At 44.0% G+C, this 24,875-nt stretch overlaps 1 protein-coding gene across 4 annotated transcripts in view; it reads right to left on the bottom strand.

The window, feature by feature from the left end:
- The window catches only part of MAD1L1 (mitotic arrest deficient 1 like 1), a 350,265-nt gene that overhangs the window by 110,569 nt on the left and 214,821 nt on the right, over nucleotides 1–24,875 (bottom strand). For all 4 annotated transcript variants that reach the window (XM_041462740.1, XM_041462739.1, XM_041462742.1 and 1 more), the window contains one exon: nucleotides 12,963–13,170. In XM_041462740.1, the coding sequence (XP_041318674.1) occupies nucleotides 12,963–13,170 (208 nt within the window). The remainder of the gene's footprint in view (nucleotides 1–12,962; nucleotides 13,171–24,875) is intronic.

The raw sequence follows: 24,875 nt of genomic DNA, 5'->3' as shown, positions 1-24,875 counted from the left end.
AGGAAAAGCTTCATTGTGACAACTCTACCCAACTGAAGAGCATGTTAAATGGATCTTCATGGGAACATACTTTTAAATCCAGGACTGTGACTGTTGGCATCACGCATTAAAGATTTGTGGTCAATTTTTTCCCTTCTTCACATGCATGCTTCCTTCCTGATGGACCATTCAGTGTTATTCATGTATTTCCAGAAGACTGTGGAAATGAAGGTTATGAAAAAGAAAGATTGTGTTACCTAAAATAAAGCTCCAGGGAGACTTTATTGCTGCCTTTTATTTCTTAAAGGTGGTTTATAAGAAAGACATGGAGAGACCTTTTAGCAGGGCTTCTGCAATTGGTTTTAAACTAAAAGAGGGTCGATTCAGACTAGATATAAGGAAGAAGATTTTTACAATGAGGATGGTGAAACACTGGCACAGGTTGCCCAAAGAGGTGGTGGGTGGAAGCATTTGAGGTCAGGCTGGACAGGGCTCTGAGCAACCTGACCTAGTTGAAGATGCCCCTGCTTCTTGCAGAGGGTTGGACTAGATGACTTTTAAGGGTCTCTTCCAACTCAAACTAGAATATGATTCTATGATTTTTCACATGTAGAGCATGGCACTGAGATTTCCATCTGATCCTAAGAGCACAGTGTCCTCAGAAGGCCGTATGTTAAGGACTGGACATAGGTTACAAGACCTACTCCAACTTTTATGCTACAAGAAACTCTGAACCAGCTACAGCAGACCCAGCTTCTGCTGCTCCTCCAACACGACCACTCAGGAGCACAAGCCCAGTCCAGCAGGTCAGTGTCAGCCCGGCTGCTTTCCTAATATAGCTTTGATTCAAACTAACAACACTATGAAAGGTTTATAGTTCTTCCAGAGCTGCCTGATGGAAGGAATTGCTGCTCAAAGATTAGTGCCACAATCTTTAGAATCTGCAAGCAAAAAAAACCTTCTTTGGAGACTCCTGTCCACCTCCCATGGGTGCTTAATTAATATCTCTGGCATACCCAGAGACCTTTGGACAGAGGGTGCTACAGAAGTGGAAAATATTGTCATCATTATGCCTGCTCCCAGCAGTGCTGGCATCCAAGGGAGAGCTTTCCCTGCAGATGGTGAAGTCGTGAGCAGGGCTGGCTTTGGTTATAATTTCCCTCATCACAGACTCTCCTTGTTGGAGCAGCTTCACTTCTTGATGCCTGAAGAGCAAACCAGAACCTGTAGAACAGGACTGCATCCTGCTGGTCAGTACCACTGACACATTCAAACCAGCCAGCACTCAAATCACTGCAAACTAAATCATCCAAGGGGCTTTCTAATTAAAAAGGGCTTCACTTGGATGGCAGTTCTTTCTCCCACCTGTCACAATCAACCCTCGCCTGAATTCTGATCATTAAAAGGAAAAAAAAAACCCCAAAGCATTAGTCAGCTTTTGTTAAGTGTCAAGCATTCCCTCTCTAAACAATGAGCAAAACAAGGAGAGGTGTTTAATAGCTCTCAGAGCAACTTTATACCTTCCTAAACACTATTTCTGTACCTCTTGCTAATTGCTTATTTGCCCTGGTTGTATGGAAGAGCCTGGCTCACTCCAGCTTTGACAGAGGAGAACAGCAGTGTTTAACATGCTGCAGGAGGTGTGATATGCCTGGTTCTAATTTTTATCCTTATTTATTTCTGTCAGGGTTAGCAGCTGAGGAGACTCTGAGCTACCTGAGGCGTAACTAAGATGCCATTAGCTTTAAATCTGTTCCCAAGTGCTGCAAGCAGCCTCTCCATTTGGCTTAGGACATCACCTTGCAGATGAAGCCTTTGCATATGCAGGAACATTCTGCTCAAAATTTCTCTCTTCACCAAAAACTTCTTAGGCACTCTGGAATTAAAGCACAGGGTAATGCTCCCCTGTGCTTTCCTGGGACTTTTCATTGTACAATGTGAAGAAGGATCCTGTAGTATAAAGAAGTGCTTTGAAATGGGAGTGAAGAATAATCTCTGCTACTCCTTGTAGCACCATGGGAGTCCAAACACGTTCTGCAGGGAGCTTGCAAAGGCATCAGCATCCTGCCCACGTAGCGAGGAAGGGACTCATCGTGGCAACAACCTGACCTGGAGTTCCTCCTCATGGTGGCTGACGATGGAAACGCCTTTAGCCCACATCTGCTCTAACATCACCGGCTCTAACGCGGGATTTATTTTTATCGCTTTTCTAAAACGAGACAGAAACTTCCCCTCGCCCGAATCCCGCCTCATTTCAGGGAAGGCATCGCAGCATGGCAGTCTAAAAGGGGAATCACACGCCGTCGTCATTACCAGCCTATTCAGAAAGCCTTTGCTGAATCCCTCAGATCTGCACGGGCGCTTTGATGCCACCAGCGGAGAGATTTCTGATGACACATCCGCAGTCTCCAGCGAAGGTGGTGCTGCTGCTGCTGCCTCCAGCCCTTCCTTACAGAAGCCTCTGATCTATTTAATTTAGGTACTTTTGCTGCACACCTATGATGGCGTCTGATCATAGCAGAAGGTAACTTTACAACATTGCACACCCGCCCAACCACCCACCATGCCACAGTCCTCCAACAGGACCCATCGAGACTGCTATTCAACAGAGACAGAAGCACACTCAGAGAGCCAGAGAGAGAAAAGGCAATTTGTGAATCTGATCTCATCTCCAGCTTTTCATCTGTTTGATTTTCATCCATTGAGCTGGAGCTGGTTGTATGTAAGAAGGAATATGCTGTTCCCTAATGGAAGCTGGTTTGACTTGCTCCTCTTTAAGTGGAGATGCCAGACAAGCTGGCACTGAAATGGAGAAAACATGGAAACACTGCAATAACAAGGGAAGATGCATCAGTGCTGTGACACACAAAACACACCTCGTAGCTTTAGTTTACTGTAAAGAATGGGCTGCTCCCAGATGCTCAAAAATCCCTGATGGGCAGATGAGAGTTTCCTGCATTTTAGGACTTGCTGTGATTTAACCATGCCTTTCCATGCTGCACCAGCAGCAGGAGGTGCCCAGACCACAGCCAGCAGCACAGAGAGCACTGCATCCAGTTGCTGGCCTAACACCTGGGTGGTAGCAAGCCAGGTCGATAGGAGTGAAGATGCTAAGACAGGCTTTTCTCCCTTCCTGCTGACATCCTTGTGCCAGCACCACATTCTAAAGGATATCACAACTCTACCGCATCATGGTACTGATGTCAGTGCCATGATTAAGACAGCAAAGTAATTACAAGTGTCTGCTTTTGTATGCTGATTGCTTTCCAAATAGATGTTCTCCATTCCAAATAAATCCACTATGGATTAACATTTCTCCTACTTGTTCACCACCTAGAATGTATTTGATTAGAAAAGCGTGATCAAAACTCTGCTTGACCATTTTTCAGCACTTCACCATTTTTCTTTTCCTCATCAGGGAGAAAAATGTATCCATTAGTTAACCTTTTCAAACACATTCTTTTTGTAGTCTAAATCAAAGAAGGATTATAAAAAAATCGTCAGACTCGGCATGTGAATAGCTTTTTGTGAGCACAGGGAACAAGCATTCATATATCAGAACATCAGCATGGGGAGATAAGGGAGCTGTATACTGAGAGCTTATCTGAATGCAAGATCAGCCCTGCGAAACCAGCATAAACATCAAGGACAGAATCCATATATTGATGTAATTCTTAGTGCTACTAGTGCATTTGTGCGAATTTGCAATTAAATAAAGCTTATTCCTTACAAAGAAAACAAGAAGTTAAGGATACAATTCAAGGTCTATTGAGATCAATGAGAATTTTTTTCATTGCATTAGAATATAGCTCCCTTTCCCTCCCTCCCAACGTGTCTACCAGAATATTAAGAAAGAAATTACCTGAAATTCGTTTGTACTACTTTTAAACAGACCAAGAATTGAATTCTCAATTCTCTTGGTCTCCTTTCTAAACCAGCAAATCCAAAGCTCTCCTTTAATCCACAGCTAACATTTAATGTATTTAAATCCACATTAGTTTTGTACCAAATAAAGTCATTGGAAATACCACAAATAGATGTGGGTGACAAATTAACTGATGCAGGCAACATAACTTTGAATTTCCTGACTTTTAGGCAATTAAAATATCAACTTAATTGTTGGATCTGTGTAGCTTCTCTCATTTTAATATGTAAATCAGTCTCTATTACACTATAGCTCAAAGAATGTGTGACTCTGCTTACTTGATTAGGCTGGGAATTGCTGGTCCTGCTGTCACTATGTTTATACTCCAGTGACAACTTTGCACATCAAATTCACATAATGCAATGTCATCAACTTACTCATCAAATACAAACTTCTTAAATACAGCCGCCGCTCTAAAATATTGAACCTTATTTTACTTCATTTACAGCTCCTAAATAATCAGAGTAAATGAAAAGAAAAACTGGAAATTCAACTACACAACAGTATTTCAGAAAAACAGCTTCCCACAGACAGGGAGATGAAGCAGAAAAACAATTCGTGCCAAAAGTTATCCTTTGGCTTCCAAATTTTAGTTGCATATTGCCCCTTTAAAATGTGGTATGAGGGGACAAACTTTATTTCTCAGTCTCCACACATTCACTCCACCTCATTTGGGATTCAGTGTTAAGGAGCCCTGACTTATTCTGTGTCAGATGTCAGCTCCTGGCCACCTGTAAATTGACACGAGGACTCCAGAGAAAAGCAGCAAACTCAGTCATTTTTTTCCTATTAAGAGCTGATCACAACAAGAAAACCATCTTGGACAGTGTGGGGTGGGAAAGGGTAAATAAGTTCAGTATTTTCCCATTCCTGTAATCTTTCCTGAATCCAATAAACAGCCTCAACCAAGGGGACGTTCGCCTTGCCAGCATAAGGCTTTTTAAGACTTCCCAGTGTCCTTGACACTCCTTGCAAAGTTCCTCCACTGGATTTCTACCACTCTACTGGCTCACAGAGGCATCAGGCTTTAATTTCCAGGAGAAACAATACATTGACAAGATGCAGAGCAGAGATCTGAGGCTCTCTGCTGCCGGAGCGCTCCTCCACGCTGGCAGGCTGGATTTTCTGATGTCAGGGAAATCGTGTCGGCCTGAATTTGAGACATCAGCACAAGCCTTTCTTCCCAATCCTGCTGATGAATGAAAGAGCATTTTCAATTGGGTACATCCAGGGGCCTTGTGGCACATCAGGCCTAATCAAAAGCTGCTCCATGACGCAAAGTGCTGTCAGAGGCAGCTCACAGCACAGCCCTGCAGGAGCCAAAGGGCAGCTGCAGATAACACTGCATTTCCTCCCCTTCAGCAGGAGCATCCCAGCCACCAAGGAGGCCACAACCAAGCAATGACAGCTCAACTCAAATATCCCAAAAACACAAATGCCAAAGTTCACCAACAACAAAGCTCAACGGGCTGCTGGCTTGTCTCTGGTTGATAAAGAAACCATCAGCACAGAGGGATATGGAAGAACCTGAGGGATCTAGAAGGACTGTGGCCACAAAGGGTATTACCTTTCAGGTGGAAGTTTCTGTACAGTACAAATTTGGTGGTGTTTTTGTGGGGGTGGGAAGGATTTAAAACACAGAGAGAAGGGTTTTGGATCCTTCTGCAGCTCACTGACTTTTCTCCTTGCAAAGGCACTGAGTGTCCCCTGAGTAGAAATAAAGGAGCACAGCTACTTCTGGTAGTGAGAACAACTCTTTCACATCCTCACTTTGTACTTCACTCAGCTACTGACAGAGTGGGAACTGGAATCCCAAGTAATCAGGCTTAAAAATACTGTTTCTCTCACCAGTTTTTCTTTCACAGCCACAAACAGGAGACAGAGTACTCTTTTTCAGCCCAGGTTTCTCTACACATTTTCTCTTGATTTATCTGCTCCCTGAAGTCACCTCTAACCTTGCAGTCTGCCCATCTGTAATGGTTTCAGCTACCTCTAACCTTCCCACCTAGCTCAGCAAAGGCAGCCTCTCCTTCCCCAGATGGAACACCACACCTTTACGGCGTCAGGACCGAGTAAGGAAAATGCATTTGCCCAGGAAACCAGCAGCTTTCTCCTCAGCAGTATTTTCTTGCAGTGCTACTCATTTCCATTACACCCAGACTCAAGTCAGGATCAATAAGCCCAGAGAATCTTCCCTTGGGAGCCTCCTTCCTCATATTGCTACAGAAACCGTTGCAGATGTTGTTACAGTTGTGTTTAAATTTGGTGCTCCTCATCACATATACATTTTTATTTCTTTTCCATTTCCTTCTCTCTCACAACTTATTTTACTATTTTTTCTTTGCAAAAATGGGTTTTTTTATGGAACAAGGCTTCTACTTCTACTAAATATTTTGTAATCCATTTCTATACAGTGCCTAAGAAGAGGGCAGAAGATGATTTAAAAAAAACCCTTGTAGGACTTGCTGGAGCTGTATGGAAGTATTATGTAGGTTCACAGGCTGCCTCTCAGAAAAAGAGAAATATTGAGTTCTCCAAGAACTTCAGATGTGAAATTTGTAGAAAAGGAGGGCAGGAAGAAATCCTGCAGCTTTTTTTGCTCTTTGTGAAAGCTAAGTATAGTCTGGATAGTAACCTTTGACTGACACCAAGTTTTACACATTCACCAGCTGCAACAGAACTACTTTACAGAATTTATTACAAACCTCTGGCTCCCTGGACAGCAGACAGAGCCTGAATGTCTCAGTGGCACCTCCCATCCCAGTTTCACAAGAAGCTGCAGGCTTCAGGCATCCTTGGGGGTTTGTTGGGTCAGCAACCTTTGGCCCTCTCGCAGCACACAGATTACACCGAGCTCAGGGCAAGCCTCTGCTTGTTCAACAGACTCATGGCATCTTGCCACAGGCAGGGCACACTGTTTGCAATACCCTCAGTACTGCATGACTTCATATCTCTGTTATCTCCAAAGAAAAAAAAAAAAAACCTTGAGAATCTTTCTGGATGATGAATACTATATAAGATTAAAGTAATTTTCTTTTTAAGACCAGAAAACATTTCTTCCAGCCCTTTTGAGATACCTGACTTTCATTCAAGCCAGGACCTTTATAGGTGCTTGCAGTGACTTCAGTAGTGCAGAACATTTACCATCAAAGGCACTGTTGCTGAATAAGAACACACAAAAGCTTCAAGGTATTTTCCCCTTACAGCTGCACTGCCCAAATCCATTGACACCATTTAGGGACTCTCCCCTGACCACTGTAACCCTGTCAATGTGAAGTACAGGAGATCACAACTCAGCTAGAGTTATTTATGAAAGCAGGTATATTTAGCAGCCTCACCTGGCTATCTCTAGTGCTGGGCTGAGACAAAGGGATATGGATAATAATGAAGGGAATCAAAGTAAGCTCTATTTAAACCATCAGCTTATTCCCACACTTAATATACAATTCAGGTCCCAGACTGGTCTAAATGTCTTGCAGAAGAGAAAGTAGCACCATGAAAACAGTAATAATGAGAATTAGCTGGCAGCTGGAGGGATTGTCCCATGGAGGCTGTGGAGTCAGCACGGGAGGGCAGGCAGCTCCCAGTGGGTCAGGACTGCTGCTAATAACTCTCATCCCTTGTGCTGCTTTCCATGCCATTTGTGGTTTGCACAGTGATGCTATGCAACATCTCAGATGCAGGTAAGGGAGGATTTCTTCCCCCTTCAAGGATATGTGGCCATCTCTGGAGTGAAAGAGGACAGCCCTTCATCAGTACACAGCAAAGCACCAGAGGCAAAGTCAAGCTCTTTATTAACTTCAGATGAAATTGGGATATGCAGAAAGCAATTTACTGAGATACAGGCAGGGCACAAAGGCTAACATCCTGCTTTTAACAGAAGTCCCTTAACATCTGAAGGCAGCAAATGTCCTGGACCTTTGTGTCTCTTTAGAACAAAGGCAATTCCTTCAGTATGAGTGAAGGGGAGCTGGCAGGTTAAACATAATTGACAGAAGGGTCACCTAATGAATCTTTCCTGTGCTTCAGGATGAGACTGAAGGAGAGCTGCCCTCTGTGCACTCACCTGGCCCAAGCCCATTTGACCAGTGGGACGCTGGAGCCACTGGCACAAAGTGAGGAGTGGAGGCTGCTCTGCCACATGTGCACCTACCAGCAGCTGAGGCCACGGAAGGATCCTCCATCAGGGGGACTCGGGTCTCACTCACAGGTGCAGCCCTCATCATGTGTGGATTCCCTACACAGATGGCAGGAAGCACCAAGGCTTCCAAACACCAACAGCTCAGACAACTGTGGATGGAGAACAGCAACTTCTAAATTCCATCTGCTCCTTTTTTGTCACCTTCTGTACTCAGAAACACATTCATCAGAAGCACAAGCACACTGGGACAATGACAAATTTTACCGTCTCTGGCTTGTCACTTCAACAAGACTAGATTATTTTAATATTAATTCATTACCCAATTTAAATCCAATTAAATAGATTTTACAAGGCCCTGGCATGGCTGTGATGCTGGGGACAGCCCCTGCTGAATGCCAGGTGTAGCATCTGTCTTAGGGCCAAACACCTGCCTCAGAGTGAGATTCTCCAGTTCTTCATCAAAGACCCCCTTTCCCACTTGTTCCCTATCAAGGGGAAAAGGACACTGAAACCACTGAGATGGATGAACAGCTTTTCTTTTTGGTGGGATTATGCTCTGGAAAATAGTTCCAAAGTTCTCCACAGATGGCTGAAATCAGAGTTGATTTCCCCATCTTCCTTCCTGGTAGGGGTGCCAGCCTCTCTCTCACCAGAAAGAATATTAAAAGCACTTTTCCTCTTTCTCACAGGGAGAAGCTGCATGAAGAAAGGAACACTCTGGTGCAGCTACGGGATAGCAATAAATCATGAGAGCTCAAGGAAAATTTGCATTACTGCATTCTTTTAGTCAGGAACCAGCTTCCATGGATCATCCACTCCTACCTTCAGATACATTACCTTTAAGATAGGAACACAAATGGAGATAAGGAGCACATGAACCATTCTCTCTCATTTTTACCTATGCTTTGTTACAAGTCATTACTTCTCCAGCTCCCCATTAGCTGCCACCTACATACTTGCTTGCAACTAAGACCCAAATCCATCTCTAGCAGTACCAGAAATCAAGAGGTCTACCAGGACCCCACAGGGCAAAAAAAGAAAGATATAAATAGAAATGGCCTGGGGAGAAATGGGGAAAAAAATAGGAAAAACTATGAAGATGGAAGAAAAAAGTAGAAGATGCAGACTGAAATACAGAAGGGGCAGTGGAGGGAAGGTGTGAATAGCATGGGAAAGGGAAATGCAGAAATGGAACAGATTTCAGATCTGTGCAGCAATGCCCTGTGCCACCTTTCCAAAGCTGTCACAATCTGCATCCCTGTTTCTGAAGCAGGAGGACCCTGAGCTCCCCCCAGATGGCTGTCTGACCTTGGTGCTCCCTGCTCTTACACAACCCAGCAGAGGAGCACAACACTCACAGAGCTCCAGCCCACACCCCGAGTGAAGCACCCACAGCCCTGCCCATCTGTATTTTGGAAAAGGACAGGATGTTGTTATAGGTCTCCATAGGTCCCCATCTGAACAGAGACTATTACAGCATAAATGAGAGGAAAGGGCCACTGGACCACGTGGCAAGTTGCCAGGCTGTGCTGCAGCCTCCAGCAGTTATGCTCAAAGAGATTTAAAGTCCAGCATAACCTTGATTTTTAATAGAGTCACATTTAATGAGCTTTAACGTCCACAGTAATAATTTTCTTATTACCTACGCAGGAGTCGGAAATACAATCAGAAGAAATGTGCTGCACTCCAGTCCAATGAAGGGATTTAACAATGGCCAATACATAATTATCAAAACCATCAACATCATTGTCCTTAATGCCTTTTTTTGGTGGGTATAATTATAATTCTGTGAACCAAAAGCATAGCTGTTGCATACCACATAAGCTTGCTGGATGCATCAAACCTGGCTGGCTGGAGGCCACCCAAATCCCTCACCTCGCCAAGCAGCCAGTCAGGTTATATGGCAAAACAGGACAATAAAATCTTACATCTACCTCTATCTGCCTAAAGGCAAAATCCAAACTTACATATGACCTCTGTTGTCCTCCCAGCTTTTATCCACACTCTTCCTACTCTGTCCTTGCTCTCTCTTCATTCTACTCTGACACCAGGGACCTCCCACCTCAAAAGCTCAGAGAAGTGAATTTGCCTCCTGCGTGTATCACACGAATGAGCAAGATAAACAGATGGGGACTGCAGCTGACAGAGAGGGGTGCAAGAAAAACTCCAATTCTTGTTATTTTTGTACAGAAACAGCTTCACAAAGCTCACAGAAATCCGCTCCCTTATCATGCACAACAAACCTCCCTCCCTGGGATAGCCAATTGGACAGTGACAAACAAAGCAGAGGGAGTTTCTGCCACAGGCTCCCCACTTCACACCTTGAAAATACACTGAAGCAGAAGGCATGTGGCAGCTGTTCCTGTGGGCAGAGCTAAGAAAACAGCAAAAGCTGGATCTTCCATGTCTTATGGAGACAGTGTGAGTTTTCTGGCCACACGAATCCATGCTGTTGAGCCACTGCTGAACAGCTGCTGTATCCACGCTGGGGATGCAGGATGGAGTCAATGCAGGAATGGATGCAGCCTGCACAGCACAACTGATCAGCTGCCCCCAAACCCACTGGGAGCTCTCCCTGCTCCAGCAAGGAGGCCAAATCTGGCATTCACCTGGTTAATTTAAAGCCAGCTCAGAATAACTCAGTAACCTTGTGGTCAGCGCTGTAACACCCTCAGAATCTCTTCACATCCCAATATTTGCATCTGACTATGCTGCTGAATGATCCCACAGCAGAAATGAGAGTTTAGGTGCATTTAAGACAATGTGCCCTGTGCATGACAGTGATGCACACAAGCACACGAACTACAAGAAAAAATGCCCAAGATCTTTCCACATAACCTGCCTTCCTATACCTGCACCCTGTACTCAGAGAGAGTCATCCACAGGGCTGCTCCAGCCTTCAACAGCTTTTTCCCATTTTGTTTACAAGAACCACTTCCAGATGCACTTATAGGCACTCCGAGAATCCAAAGTGCCCTCCTGTGACTTTGGTAAATGACACTGAAGTACTTCCCACCCTTCTAAGTTGTGAACCTGATGCTCTTTTCCATCTGAGCTGGTTACCAGAAGTCAAAATGATGTAGCTTGGGACTGGGGTAAAAGGAAAAAAAAAAAGCATCACATACACATGAGGCTGGAAATACCCTGAAACCCAGCGAGCTGTTTGTTTTCCTGTTGGAATCAAAGGCAGAAGAGAAAACAGCTTTAAAAATGCATCCCTTCTGAGCTAACGACAAACCTGGTAACATCCCAGCACAGAAGCACCTCACAAACAGCTAAAAGCAGCTGCACAGAAAGGCAGCAGAATAATAATTCTAACACATGACAGGAGGCACACGTGAGGAGCACATTCCCCCAGAAGAGATGGTCTAATTACTGCAGATGATAGCCCAGAGGTTCATCCATCAGTGACAGAGACACGGGGCTGACCCCACCTCTGCAGCCCTGCCCTCCCCGGGCACTGCAGCTCCTGGACCTGCAGCATCAGATGTGCCTGGTACTCAGGGCATAAGGACAGGCAAGGGCACTGGGCAGCAGCATCTACTGCAATTTAAACACCTAAAACACAGTGCATTTCAAATTGCAATTGCAATGCAAGAGCTATCCCCAGGAACTGCCCACTGGGGGTCTGAGACTGGAAGCTCCTACAGACAATAGCTTTTTTAAAATGTTTGCCAAGTGTTTCATGCTTAGGCATCTGTTAGAGCATCCACTAACAGGAGTGACAGAACTGTCACTTACTTGTAACATGCAGTGAGTTCTTCACGTTATAAACCACCCCATCTGCACTTCTCACCATCATATTTTTAAGGCTGTATAGTACCATAATCCACTATGAGATGCTGGAACAAACACATTCTCAGCAGTAATAAGGTGCCATTGTTTGAGCGATGGGAAAGCAGACAAGCTACTTTCTGAGAATTTCGGTTTCATAACAGAGACAGATGTTTTCTTCTGTGGATTTTCTTTAAACCAGGGCTCTGCCCTTTTGTGTCTGAAGTCTCCAGCACTTGTGACCTTTGGGAAAAGCTCTGCTCTTTCAGTCTCATCTGAGGGAGGATCCTGACCTCAGACATTGACCAAGTACATGCATTTGGGACACACCAGGTTTGCTCCACAAAGACCTTCAGTTTTCTTTCATTTTTCTCTTCTCTGACAAATTGTTTTGAGGCCATAAGAGAGTTACAACAGTAACTTTTCCTGGGCTTTTCAGCATAACTTGATTCTGCCTGGTCCCTCACAGTGTTACAGGTGATGGGTTAGGCTTTATTGATATCCTTACCTTGATTTTCAGAGTCTGAGAGCATGTCTGGAGGTGCTGATTTTTGGGGTTGCTGTACTGAAAAGTCTCACTCAAGTATGTGAAAGGAAGACAGACTGTACTGGAGTGCCACAGATTCTGTGAAACGTATTTAGCTCAGTGAAAGATGTACTCTGCTTTCATGGAGTATTGAATGTAGCTGTGATTAATGGGGCACATATACACTGATAAACAATATTAATTTGTTTTAAGCCAGGTCTGAAAAGATTTCAACTACTTGCTTCCCCGCAGCTATGAAAGTTATTTCCTGCTGTCTGTGCTACCTCAAGGGCTAAACCAGCCCTGAAAGGAAGGAAATATTTCCTTTCCCTCTGCCAGCAGCACCAGCCTATGAAGGCTGGTATTGGTATTTCATTCATCATGAGCAAATGATATGAATTATTATTATTTAGCCTTACCACCCACCCTCTACCACACTGCCACAGGATTGCTACCACACATCCACTCTCTCCTGCATCAACCCAGCTTTTTTCATTTTCCATATAACCACTCCATCAAGCACACTGTCTGCAATGCCTCCATCTGCTTCTGCACTCAGTTCCTCTGGCAACACGGATGAATAAATGCATCCCCAGGACCAGAAGCCAGCAGCCTACCTGCAACTTCTTGTGGGGACTGAAAAGCCCCAACTCCTTCCAGATTCCCAGAGATGGAGCCGCCTCCTTTGAGCACCCGCACGAGCTCCCGCAGCCTCTCACACTCCTCCTGCAGCTGCTGCTGCTCCTCCTTGCGCTGCTGCTTGGCCAAACTCATCGGGTTCATGCTGAAATGGAGAACTTTGGTTCTGCTGGGGTCGTAGTCACCCTGGGTGGCACGAAAAAAAACAAAACAAAAGCACATTGAGTAACCAATCCAAGCTCCAAGTTCACCCGGCCTGTATCACTCTGTGAAATAAAAAAATGTTACAGCAGAAGTAAGGTGACATTTATGCAGTGACAAGGCTTTATTACAACGGTTGAAGGCAGCCAAGCCCAGTGTTGTTTCTCCTTCTCTTGCTATTCCATCTTTAAAAAACCCTGAAACCTGAAACAAAGGTTGAAACAAAGCAAAGAAACAACAACAAACAAAAAATAACCAAATTGAAAAAACCCACTGAAACACCCCACTTAACAGAACTCGTTCCCTGGCTGATTCTTCCATAGTCACATTTAACTCCAGAAATTAAGTTTTATAGCTGCATTTAAAATCTCTTGATAGCAGGAGATTATAATGAGCACCCAAACACACCCTTAAACTACAGCAGGACACCCAGTGCCAGCCTGATTTATTGCTCATATGAGCCAGCAACATCCATGGCATCCAAAGGTGGAGTCATTAGCAAGTTGTATCAGCTCATCCAAGCAAGGGAACAGATATTCCATTCCTTTTTTCTCAAAGGAGAGTTGTATTTACAGCAGCTTAAATAGTCAGTCAAGCCCTAAGATGGCAAATTAATATTCTTTCAAAGCGAGAGGAAAATACTGATGTTTCATTTGTGATTTCAGAGAGACAATTTTCATATAAACTACAGGAAGCCTCACAACCATAAATGTAGTAAAACATGTGCTAATGCTGGCTGCCACGGCACTCTGCCCAGCTGAAACCCTATAGCAGTGCCTGCATAAAAAGCTATTTTATATGGTAATATTTTTCCTTCAATTAAATCTCAGGACCTAAAGTGATTTTGTAAACATTAATTAACCCTCAAGAGCAGCATGAGGTAGGTATTATCCCAATTTTATCATTTCATTTCCGTTAAAGACGTGATAGAACTTTATGTGGGGTTTTTTTCCATACAAACCAAAGCAGAGACTGAGTGACTTCATCCTGCACTGCTGGTCATTGCTGGTAAGAGACCCCAGAAATCCCACTCCCAAACATCTTTTATTGAAAATACTCTCTAGTCTCATAATGTGAAGCTCTTCATCAGGCACTGAACTGCTGAAACTCACTGCCCCAGAGCTTGGCAACAAACACAAAACAGCATCAAAAATGGGTCTGACAAATTCAAGGACTACAGCTCCGTAACTGCGCCATGCCAAGGCAGGACATCTGAGAATCCTGAGAATCCTCCAGCATCTCTGGTTGCTGGAAGAGTGCTGGAGAGCATGGACAAATCTGTGGGCTTTCACAGAATAACAGAATAAATATCATTGTGGTCAAAGGTGCTCTTCTGGGATTTTCCTCCCAGAGACAAAAAAAGAGGGGTGTGGCAGTTCCTCATAACTACTCTGAGAAACCAGTTTGACCACAGCTGTGCATCTGGTTAGGAGAGAGTTCCACAGTGTAAGTGCAAGTTACAGAGAAAGGAGATCACATGTGTATGTCCCAGGTCACAAAGGGGTGGGAGGAACTCCCAGAGATCTGCCCTGGTCCAAGAGCTCACTGCAGGGAGCTGGGAAGCCTCAGGCATAGAAACCACAGGTCCCCTTCCCAGGTGTCTGCAGTCCCCACAGTCAGGAGTATGTGGTCTCCCAACCCTTGGCCACACACTGAGCAAGTGATGCACCTTCTCCTACTGCCCAAACCTCACTTCAGTGACCTCAGGAACACCTGGGAGGGCACCTGCACTGCCCTGTAGCCCCACAGCAACACGGCTTTGTGACCCCATCTCCATAGCCAGGCTGAGACAAATCTCCCTTAACTGCCAATCAGGCAACTCAGGCCAAAAGAAGAAATAATCCCACCATCAGCCTTGATCAAAAGAAATTCAGGTGAGACCTGAAGGACACAAACAGCACCGTGGAGATGTCAAACAGAGGGAGAAGGAAGACAGCAGCAACTCCAGCTCATTAGATGTATTTTCCCCAGCACACGCTGGCATTTACAAACCTGCTTTTGCACTCAGCTCGTTACCTTCTCCTGCTATTTGCACTCCAGGACTCCTCCAGACAGGTCAGGGCACTCCTCACTCTCGTGTTTGTCTTTCAAGGGAAGAGATTCAAGTCCAAAGTTTGCAACAGAGCTTACTCTGGCAGGTAGGAGGATGCTCCAGTGTCAGCTGTGGATCCCAGTTTTCCTTGGGCAGCTGCTGGTGCTTCTGACCAGCTGGAAAGGGCTCTGGCCCTGCCTCCCTTGCCAAGGTCAGGCAGAGCTCAGAGCTCCTCATCCTGGCTGCCAGCACCATTCCAGCTGCAGTGCAGGGATCCATTGCTGCAGACACAGCAGCAGGATCCCTGTGTGAGGAAAGCCTTGCACACCTGGGGACTGCTGCTCCCTCCCTGCTAGGGCTGCTGTAACCCACACTGCACCAATCTTTTTATTCTGCAGGTTATTTACCCTTCTCCACCATCTATCTGGCCTTTCTACAAAGCCCTGCCATGAAGCTGCAGTGCTTTGGCTCTTACAGATCTTTCAGACCATTTATCCTCTCCTTTCATAGCATGCCCCCCCTGAAAAATCTTGCTCTAAAACTCATCACCAGGACTCAGCCTGATTTTCAGGATTCATCAGCTCTCCTCAGCACATCAGTCTGAAGCTTCACTGAGACAAGAGGATCTCTTAAAAGCCCACAGTGCAATGAAGGCAGTGGCAGAATCCATCTCATTTAACATTTCTGGGAGATCACTAACATATTTGCTATGCTATTCACATTTTTGGGCTAGGGGCAGCAGCTTTCTCTTTCTTCTACACAGCACACATCAAACCAGTACATTTCTCCCTACAGCTAAAATATTAGTGCAGCTGTTTTACATTATAGCAATGCCTAAAAGAAACCAAGTGAGACAGGGATCCCAGCATGCCAGGTCCTGTACAACCCCACAAGAAACTGCCATTTAAAGCCCAAAAAGCAGACAACAAAGCCTGAAGGTGCAGTATGTGAGGGGAGTACAGGTATGGAAAGATGCAGTCTCTGGTTCCAGGTTCCTCAGCAGCATGGCAGAAAAGAAAACACATCTTCAGAGCTGCTCCTCCTCACCACCAGACCATGCTGCCACCCCTCAGTCATACCAAGCAGTCTCCAGGAAATTTACTGGCACTCTCTGGAGTTTCAAATAAATGCAGGAAGCTTTCCATGGAAACAGTGCAGACCAGAGGCAGTGTCTGATGAAAGGGATGGATCTCATGTCTAGGTAATATAGAAGGTCAAAACTGTATCACAGCTTGGGACATTTGGAGTGTTTTTTCCAAATTTCTGAAGGTTGAGAGTGACTTTGGGTTGTGAAAAGTAGTGGTTTAGGGTCGGCTCTATGAAGATCCATGGATGGAAACTGCTAAATATAAGAGACAGCAAAGCAGCATTAAAATCTCACTAGCATTTGATGGACATGAAACCCTAATGCTAGTAGGAAACCAGGGACTGAAAAAAGCAAACAACATCCTCCTGGAATCCCTTTCGTTCTGGAAAATGTAAATTGCTGGTTTTCTCTGTCAACTGCACTTCCACCTACAATAAATTAGTCTTACTGATCATAATTTTGTTCTTTCAGTTGTGCAGCAGAAGCCTGGAGAATTGTTTCAGGCACTGGAAGAGAAGACCTAAAACAGATTTTCCCATTTAGAAAATTATTTCTAATCTTGGGTGACAGAAGAGGAAGACCAAACAGCGGCATTTGAAAGGCAGGCACTGAAGAGACAGCCACATTCCTTGAACAGGAGCTGGAACTCCCCAAACAGCTGCCCAGGCACAGCTCCAGATGCTGCTTCTGTGCTGAAGCAACACATGCAAGGAGGTATTGCTTAGCAGAGTTAAAAAACATCTTGTAACAAACAGTAATGTATCCCTGGTTTCTCCAAGAAGCGTGAAAATCGTGCTGCAGGTTTGGAAACTTGGCCTGAATGTGAGGTTTGACCAAATCCACTTAAGCTCGTGGTGCCTTTAGAAGGAAATGTGGGACATTTGGGCAACACAATAGATGTGTGACCTAGAGAGCTCTGGTGGAAAGCCATCCCATCCCTGGCTCATCCAGCAGTAACTTGGTAGCTTGTTTTGCTCATCAGCACATCATGGCCAGTGTCTCAGAGAGCAAAGATAACACATTACTGCCAGTTTCTCAGCAGTATTTCCTCTTTACCCCTGTTTTCCAATACCTTAAAAACCTTAAAATACCAGAAATTTTACCTTAAAAACCAGAAATTGTAGAGATTCTGAAGAGTAAATGACTTGGACTAGAGAGAACTGCTGGGATTCATTGATTCTTCTTTTCAGAAATAACATTGAGCAAGTAATTCAGACTTGTCAGAAAAATGTACAGAGAGCTTCAATTTAGGGGGAAGCAATAAATAGCTTGATTGATTGCAACCAAACCTGGTTGGCACTTAAAGTGAATTACTCATTCCTGGAAAGCAAGATGTTAACTAGCTGATTTGGTGCTTAAGGCAGCAAAACCTTGGTTTTTTGGCTCTCGGAAGGGCACTGGACATTTTATAGGGACGATTTGTTGATTTCATGTGTTAACATGGTCCACAATTTGTGAAAAAAATGTTGGTTTGATGCATTATCCTCAGCCTTCCAGACATGTGCCCCAGGGATTCCACAAGGGAAACTCTCTCATGAACCACCCCATTGCTGCTGTCCCAACTGTGGAGTCACTGTGTGAGATAAACACTGCAGATGCCACACTCATAAACCACCCCATTGCTGCTGTCCCAACTGTGTGAGACAAACACTGCAGATGCCACACAAACAAATATTGGTTTAATGCAGCATGTTCCAAGCACACTCTGGCAGAACTATTTAGTAAGATTCTGTCTATCAATAAACTTTCTGACAAAAGACTATGGAAAAAAGAATTTGCAACAGGGCCAATTTGTCATCTAGAACTGAGGTACAAGCTCAAGTCAGATGTTGCTGCCTCCCCTCTCACTTCCATCTTCCAGCTTGAAAAAAAACCACCCCAGGGAGATAATTGTGCTGATGCTATGTGTCATTTTTTAAAACTATATTATCACCAAACAGTCAGCATGTTGGTCTACGTGTTGAAATTACAGCTCAAAAACTTCCTAAGTAATCTGCCCATTAGGGAAGGATCAGTCAAGTGCCAAAGAAATGAATGAAGACAGGACTGCTTTAATCTCTGAAAAACAGAAACTTTTCCTTTAGAAGAGGAGTTGTTTAGAAGAACAATGAAAGCTGCCAGTGACAGCACCTTGAAAAGGGATGAACTTATTTTGGCATCTCTCCTCCTGGTTGTTTGAAAACTGCACAGTCCCAATTCAGTGATGTCTTTCTCCAGGAGCTATAAAAGCTTTTCTCTCTACTCCACTCACTTTCACAGGCACACAGGTAAGAATAAAGTACTTAAAACCATGTGGACCACTTTACTTTGGATGAAACATTCAGTGCTTAACAACTCCATTTAAGGTTTGCTCATCTGCTGCAGGTATTTCTGATCAGAAGGTAGAGCTGCTAGCAAAGGGAATAATCTCCATTGGTGTGAACATGTTTATCTAACATCACTAGTGAAATTTAAAAAGTCCATACATCCCAAACAAAGGCACTGACTGTCAGGATACAATGTCAGCAGACACTGTGAAGGATTTTCAGCTGACTTCACATCCTCACAAGCTCCTTCTGTTAAACACTTTGGCAAGCAAAATCATCAAAACCCATAGATGGGGCTGACATGCACTTAAGTACCTCATTTTTTCAGTCTTGGTATCTATCAGCCTTAAAAGATTGTGATTTCTGAGCAGCACAATAAATTCTGGTGGAGCATATGGACAGCTGAGCTTAATCACTGCTGGCTGGCAATACAACAGCTTGTGCTTGGCCCTGCTGAGAAAAGGCTGGGGATTGGAAGCTTTTCAAAGAAAGGACCATTTCCTCCTCACGCGACTCTCGTGCACAGTGAGAGCCACCCAAACACTGCAGACTCCTGAGCTAAGGAATTTCTTCCCATGGTGGCTTCTTAAGAGAGAAATCTCCAAGGATTCTGGACTGGGACAGGTTATTCAGTACTGGAGAACTTAAATAGAAATGATTTAAGGAGCTTAGTAGATTAAATCAGCTTTAAATGGGTCAGTAGTTACCTTGGAAGAATTGTTGAAATAAAGACTGCATCTAGCTGTAGGAGACAGATGGGAAAGTTTCTTATGTACAGATATAAAACATAAAGCATCAGTTGGGGGGATGGTGGAAGAAACGTGTTTGAAAAGCATCCAACTGGCCAGGGAATGCTCTTGCTTCCATTCACTACCTCTTGTAGGCAAAAGAGTAGCTTAAATCGTAAACATTAACACGCAGCAGGTAATTTGGTATAAGCAGGTGGTCAATGTCCAAAACTGCACTTTTGAACTCTGGAGCAGAGGATGGTACTTCACTGCTGGGACAGCCCAGTGGTACACTTTGCTAAATCCTGGACTAAAACAGAGGTGGCACATCTTGAATCCCCCAAAGATAGGACAAAATGGGACAAAATGTTACTCAAGGTTTCTGGCTGGTCTTTCACTGTGTCAGGCTTCAGCTACAGAATTCTTGCAAAATCCAGCTTTCTGATGCTAGAAGAGCTGACACTGCTTTGGAAACCTATTCTTGGGATTCAGTGCCTCCTCCTGACTATGGATCCTTTACACAGCTCAAGCATGCCTTTCCCAAGGCTTGAGGTTTCTGGAATGACTGTCTGGCTTCACTGCAAACACATGGTATTTGTGGGTAAACACAGCCACACAGGCTTTGCACACAGCTAATGAACACCCCGTTGCTCCCACTGAATTATGAAAGCAGACAAGTCACATATCATTAGAAGTTGTCTTTGAATGTGTTTATCTTCAGCTTACAGTTAATGGCTCAGCATTTATGTCAAGAATTGTCTGCTGTTAGTCCTGCATCAATACCCATCGGAAATTTCACTCAAAGATGGAGAAGAAAAAAACAGCGGGAAGGCAAAACTGGAATTTATCACCTGAAAGGAACATGCAAGGTCCTCAACAACTACTGTTCTTTTTGTAGTAGCTTATTAACTGCAGTCTGCCTGGTTATTCAGGTGGGCAGCTTCTCCTGATCTTCCTAAATTTTAACAGCTTAAAAAAAAAATTGGTTACTCAACTCTCTCATACAAAAGGCTATTGGAGGCATTTCTGTACCCAGTACAAGGCAGCCTCAGAAAGCTTAATCCCACCTCAGGAAATGCCATTTTAATGGAAATTCTGTTTCTTGGTTTTGTTCTTTTTGTTTCTTTGCTCAGGCTTGTTAAAGTGATTAGAGTAATACCCAAAGTAAACTGCATCCCAAAGAATTCCCTCTGTACCCAGTGCACAAAGCACAGCACGCTCACCAGCCCCAGCTCCCTCTGTCACACAAGATAACCACACCAAGGGATCTTTAAAGTCTGTGGAACAGGACCTGTATTAACAAAAATGGATTGCAAAGATGAGACAAAGCAAACTAACAAATAAGCAACAACCACCACCTGCTCCTTGTAGCTTTGCCAGTATGTGCATGCTTGACATCAGAAACAGTTGGGGGGGGGGGGGTAAAAAATGAAAAACAGAAGGTGCTGGATGTTGGGAAAAGGCTCATTTGTTCCCACTAGGTCTCATGGCACTTCCCTACCCTTTTTCTCTCTCCATGGGTTTTTTTTTTTGTGTGCATCTGCACACACACAACACTGAAACCTGGCAGCAGAAATTCACTTGGGCAACCTTTCCATCGTTATCTTAGCCAGTTCTTAGCACAACACCTGCTACTTCTTCTGCAAAACAGGAAGATCTTTCTCCTTGCCCAGCTGATGCAACCTCTTGTTCATACACCTTGATTCAAGCAACCTCTCACCTCTGGCCTCCTGAACACCCACGTCAGTCATTTCCAGAACAGTGAGGACACTCTGTGTTATGCTCTTCACCCCCAGTAACTCCTCCCACAACAGATTCCACATCTTGCTCTCAGGAGCAGTGAGTAATCCCACATCACCTTCCCCTCTCCATTAGCAATGCCACCTGGAACAGCTGCTCCTCCTACAAAGGCTTCTACAGGGGTTTTTCTCTCCCTTCCTGAGCAGATCTTCCACACTATCCACACTCATTGATATTCCTCCCTATGGCCTCTTTCACCGCAGCATCTACAGCAAATTAGCAATGAGACAGGGAGGTGGCTGGAGTTAGGCTGTATCACAGACAAAAAAGCTCTAATCACCCTAATCACACTGCTCTAACACCAGACCATATCTTTGGGTACAACATGTAACACATTTTGGACACTGCTACAATGGGAGTAATAAAATAAAATGTCTTAGCAGTGGTGTGGAAGCCCTTCAGGTACAGTTTTAAAAGGAGATCTGTTTTCTGTATCTCTTTCAAACGTGTTCTTCCCTGGAGGATGCAAGACTGTAATTTGCATTGAGTGAGGCATTCAGATGAGGCCTGGGATGCAAACAAACGTGACAAGAAGGTTAAGAGTCAGGACAGAGAGACATGGAATGGCATGAAGCTGGGATCATCTAAAAGAAAAAATGCATCCAAATGTTCACTGTCCTTTTCAATTGTTGCTCTTCCTTTTATTGAAATGGAAGAAAATCATAGTCTGCTCTAGGATGGTTTGTTACCACCTAGAGACTTGAATTCCAGGGTTTCTACACTAGTTTTTTCAAGTCAAGGATTCCTGTCTTTCCTGAGAACAAAGTCCATAAAAAGTTGCTATTATTTACAGTCTAGTGGTGTGCAGAGGAGACCTGTGCTGGTTTAAAAACCTCTGATAAAGACACTGAAAATAAAAAGCACATAGGTTCTGAAAACAGCCCCAAAGAGCTTATAGTGTGAGTTATAAAAATTCCTTTTCAGAGATAAGTCTTAACTTTATATGGTGAGAAATGCTGGCTCTCACAGATCTGAATTTCAAAAAAACATTCTATCAACTTTCCCATACAAATCAAGTAACTTTGGTTGAGAATATTGTTGAGAGGTGTCAGACCAAATCTAGGTTTTCAAGAGAAGCACACACAGTTTACCAAAAAGTTTAACTATTTCTTTGCTGCTCTCTTTTTTATTCTGCAACATGCACATACAGTTACTGTTCAGCAGACCAGAAAGACAGGAGACACTTGAAGTGAGGATTTTTTGTAGTATTCACTCCAATTCAGATCCTCAGCCACTCAAAGCTTTCCTTCCTGACAATACTCTATAAATCTTGCTTTAATGCCTCCATAATTTCCTGGTAAAGCTTTATTTTGGAATGAATTCAGATGGAACTTCAAGGAGAGATCCCAGAGAAGAAAAACAACACAAATTTGGCTGTGCTAGACCAGGACCCTCAGTATCCAGATAGGAAGGGAGGAGTCAGAATGAAGTATGACAGCAGAGGTCCTGCTTTCAAGACTTTATAAAGCAAAGTGAAACTGCAATGTAATAGGATTTTCCAGTTAATGGATCTCATTAGCAAAAAGCAAAACCTCTACGGGTATTTTTTTAAGATACTATCTGGTATAAAAAGAAAGATGCATAATTAAAAATTATGTAAAAGCCTTCACGGAAGCATCAAAGTTCATCTGAGCATATAAAAGCCTGAAAAACAAGTGACAAGAAGTGCTGTCAATCACATTGTATATTTGTACAGCAAACACATGGCAGAGGTGTGGATGCTGGATGCTGAGGTCAACCACAACAGCAATGCTGAATCTCCTAAAGGCTTTAAGTGCACCAGGACATTTTGATCTTGTAATTTAATGCATATAAAAGTACTATTATATGTCCTTGCAAGTCTAATTCAACCTGGCAGGGTACAAAGTAAACCTACTGTGTTTGAGTGAATGAATGAGCAGCCTCAGCCCTGGCTGCCCCCCTGAGCTAACCCACCACCATGACCAGATTCCTGCCTCAAGCTGGAAGCATTTCCACTCAAAGGGCAAGTCAGGTTCCCTCTCCCATCACACAGAAACCATGACAGACACAAGTGCTTTGGAGGTCTCATTTCTGACAGTCTCCTGGAGCAGCTGGGCAGTGTCTGAGTGGGATTTACAGCAAATGTGTTACAGGTTAAACAAGCTCAGTGCAGCCTCTCCCTGCGCGGGGTTATCGCCTCCCACGCACCTTCTGCTGTGGCCAAGCAGACAGGGAAAGGAGGAAAACAAAACATGTCCCTGCCACACACCGAGGGGAAGAGCAGCTACAGCACAACTGCCAGGTTTTATTCATTTTGTTGCTGTCATTTACCAGTGATGTGGTGGTTGTCTTGCCCCTGGGGAGCGCTCATCTTCCCCAATATCACCTCAAAGTCCAACCAGGTACTGGTAGAAATTCCTCTAGTCATGGATACTGCATAGAGGGAAAAGTGAGAAAGCTTCCAACATCTCAGAAAAACATGTGCCCATGTAGATACCATCCTTGTATCCATGCAGTCACCTACATTATTCACCATGAGGAGCCACTGCAGGTTCCCTTAGTTGTGGTGAGCAGGCAGAACCCTCTTCTGTTTGCTCTGCTCTTTCTCAAGTAAGAGACCTGAGTGTCTAAAACATCCAAATACCAACTCAGATGGTACATTCTCTTCTATCTCCTCAGGGCAAATAGACAAATGTTTGGTTTTCCCTCTCTTTTCACATTTGATCAGGTTAATTATTTTTTAAACTCAAGCAAGTTGTAGGATCCCTGATGAAAAGAGTTCTTTTCCCCTTCTCTAGGAGCATGAAAAAGGTCTCTTCCATCTCGTTCCTCCTCCCCACCTTGTGATGATTACCTTTTTGCCCTAGGTTTCTTCACCCAACTCCTTGGAGAGCTGGACTCTGCTCCCTTGGTCCCTGTGCAGAAGGGCATCACTTTGTCTCCTTTCACTCCTTGAATATTAAAAGTTTCTACAGACTTGGGATTAACAAACATTAGAGATGTCCCAGGCAGTGAGAACAGGGCTGTCATGAAGAGGTTGCTGTGCATACAAAGAAACTCTCAACAAGAAGAGACAGCAATGCAAGGAGAATTAACAAGCACAGTTAAATAACCCTAAATCCTCATACATATTTATAAACTACATCACATCAAAACTAAATCAATACCCTCACTAGTTACATATGGCCTGAGAAAGCAAGAGCTGGTAACTTGGTTGTGATTTGCCCAACCAAGACAAGACCCAGAAAGTCTCAACATGGGAATAAATTCCTGGACTGTGAAGAGGGAATTTCAAGCTGTAACATCACAGGGTGAGATGAAGCAGAGGGGAGAGAAGGAGCAGCCATCCACAGATGGCACAGGGAATTCACCTGAGCCTTGGCAACAGAGAAAAATTTCAGTTTAAACCCTTCAATTCCTAAGACAAAGAGAAAACCACCTCTGGCAAGAGAACAGGTTTCATAATTTCAGCTGCATCTCTGTAGGTGACATAAACTACATCCCCCAACATTTCACACTCCACGTGCTGGGTGAGACTGTTCACATGGGGACTTCCACCAGCACAACCATCTGCTTAAACTTCCCTTCTTGGCTTTTCCTGGGGGAGAATACTTCTTGGTTGCCTGCAAAGCTTCAATTACTATTCATGTCTTTTCAAGTAAATGCAGTTTGAACCAAAGATATGGGAAAATGCTTTATAAAGTCGCAATGGGATCACCAACCCATTAGCAAAATGTCTCTGTCAAACATGCTAAACCTGACTTACATCACTTCAA

Source organism: Pyrgilauda ruficollis, unplaced genomic scaffold, assembly GCF_017590135.1.
Source record: "Pyrgilauda ruficollis isolate IOZ18807 unplaced genomic scaffold, ASM1759013v1 scaffold16, whole genome shotgun sequence".
Lineage (NCBI taxonomy): Eukaryota > Metazoa > Chordata > Aves > Passeriformes > Passeridae > Pyrgilauda > Pyrgilauda ruficollis.
Note: the sequence above shows the minus strand (reverse complement) of the source record. Positions and strands in the feature narration are given on the sequence as shown.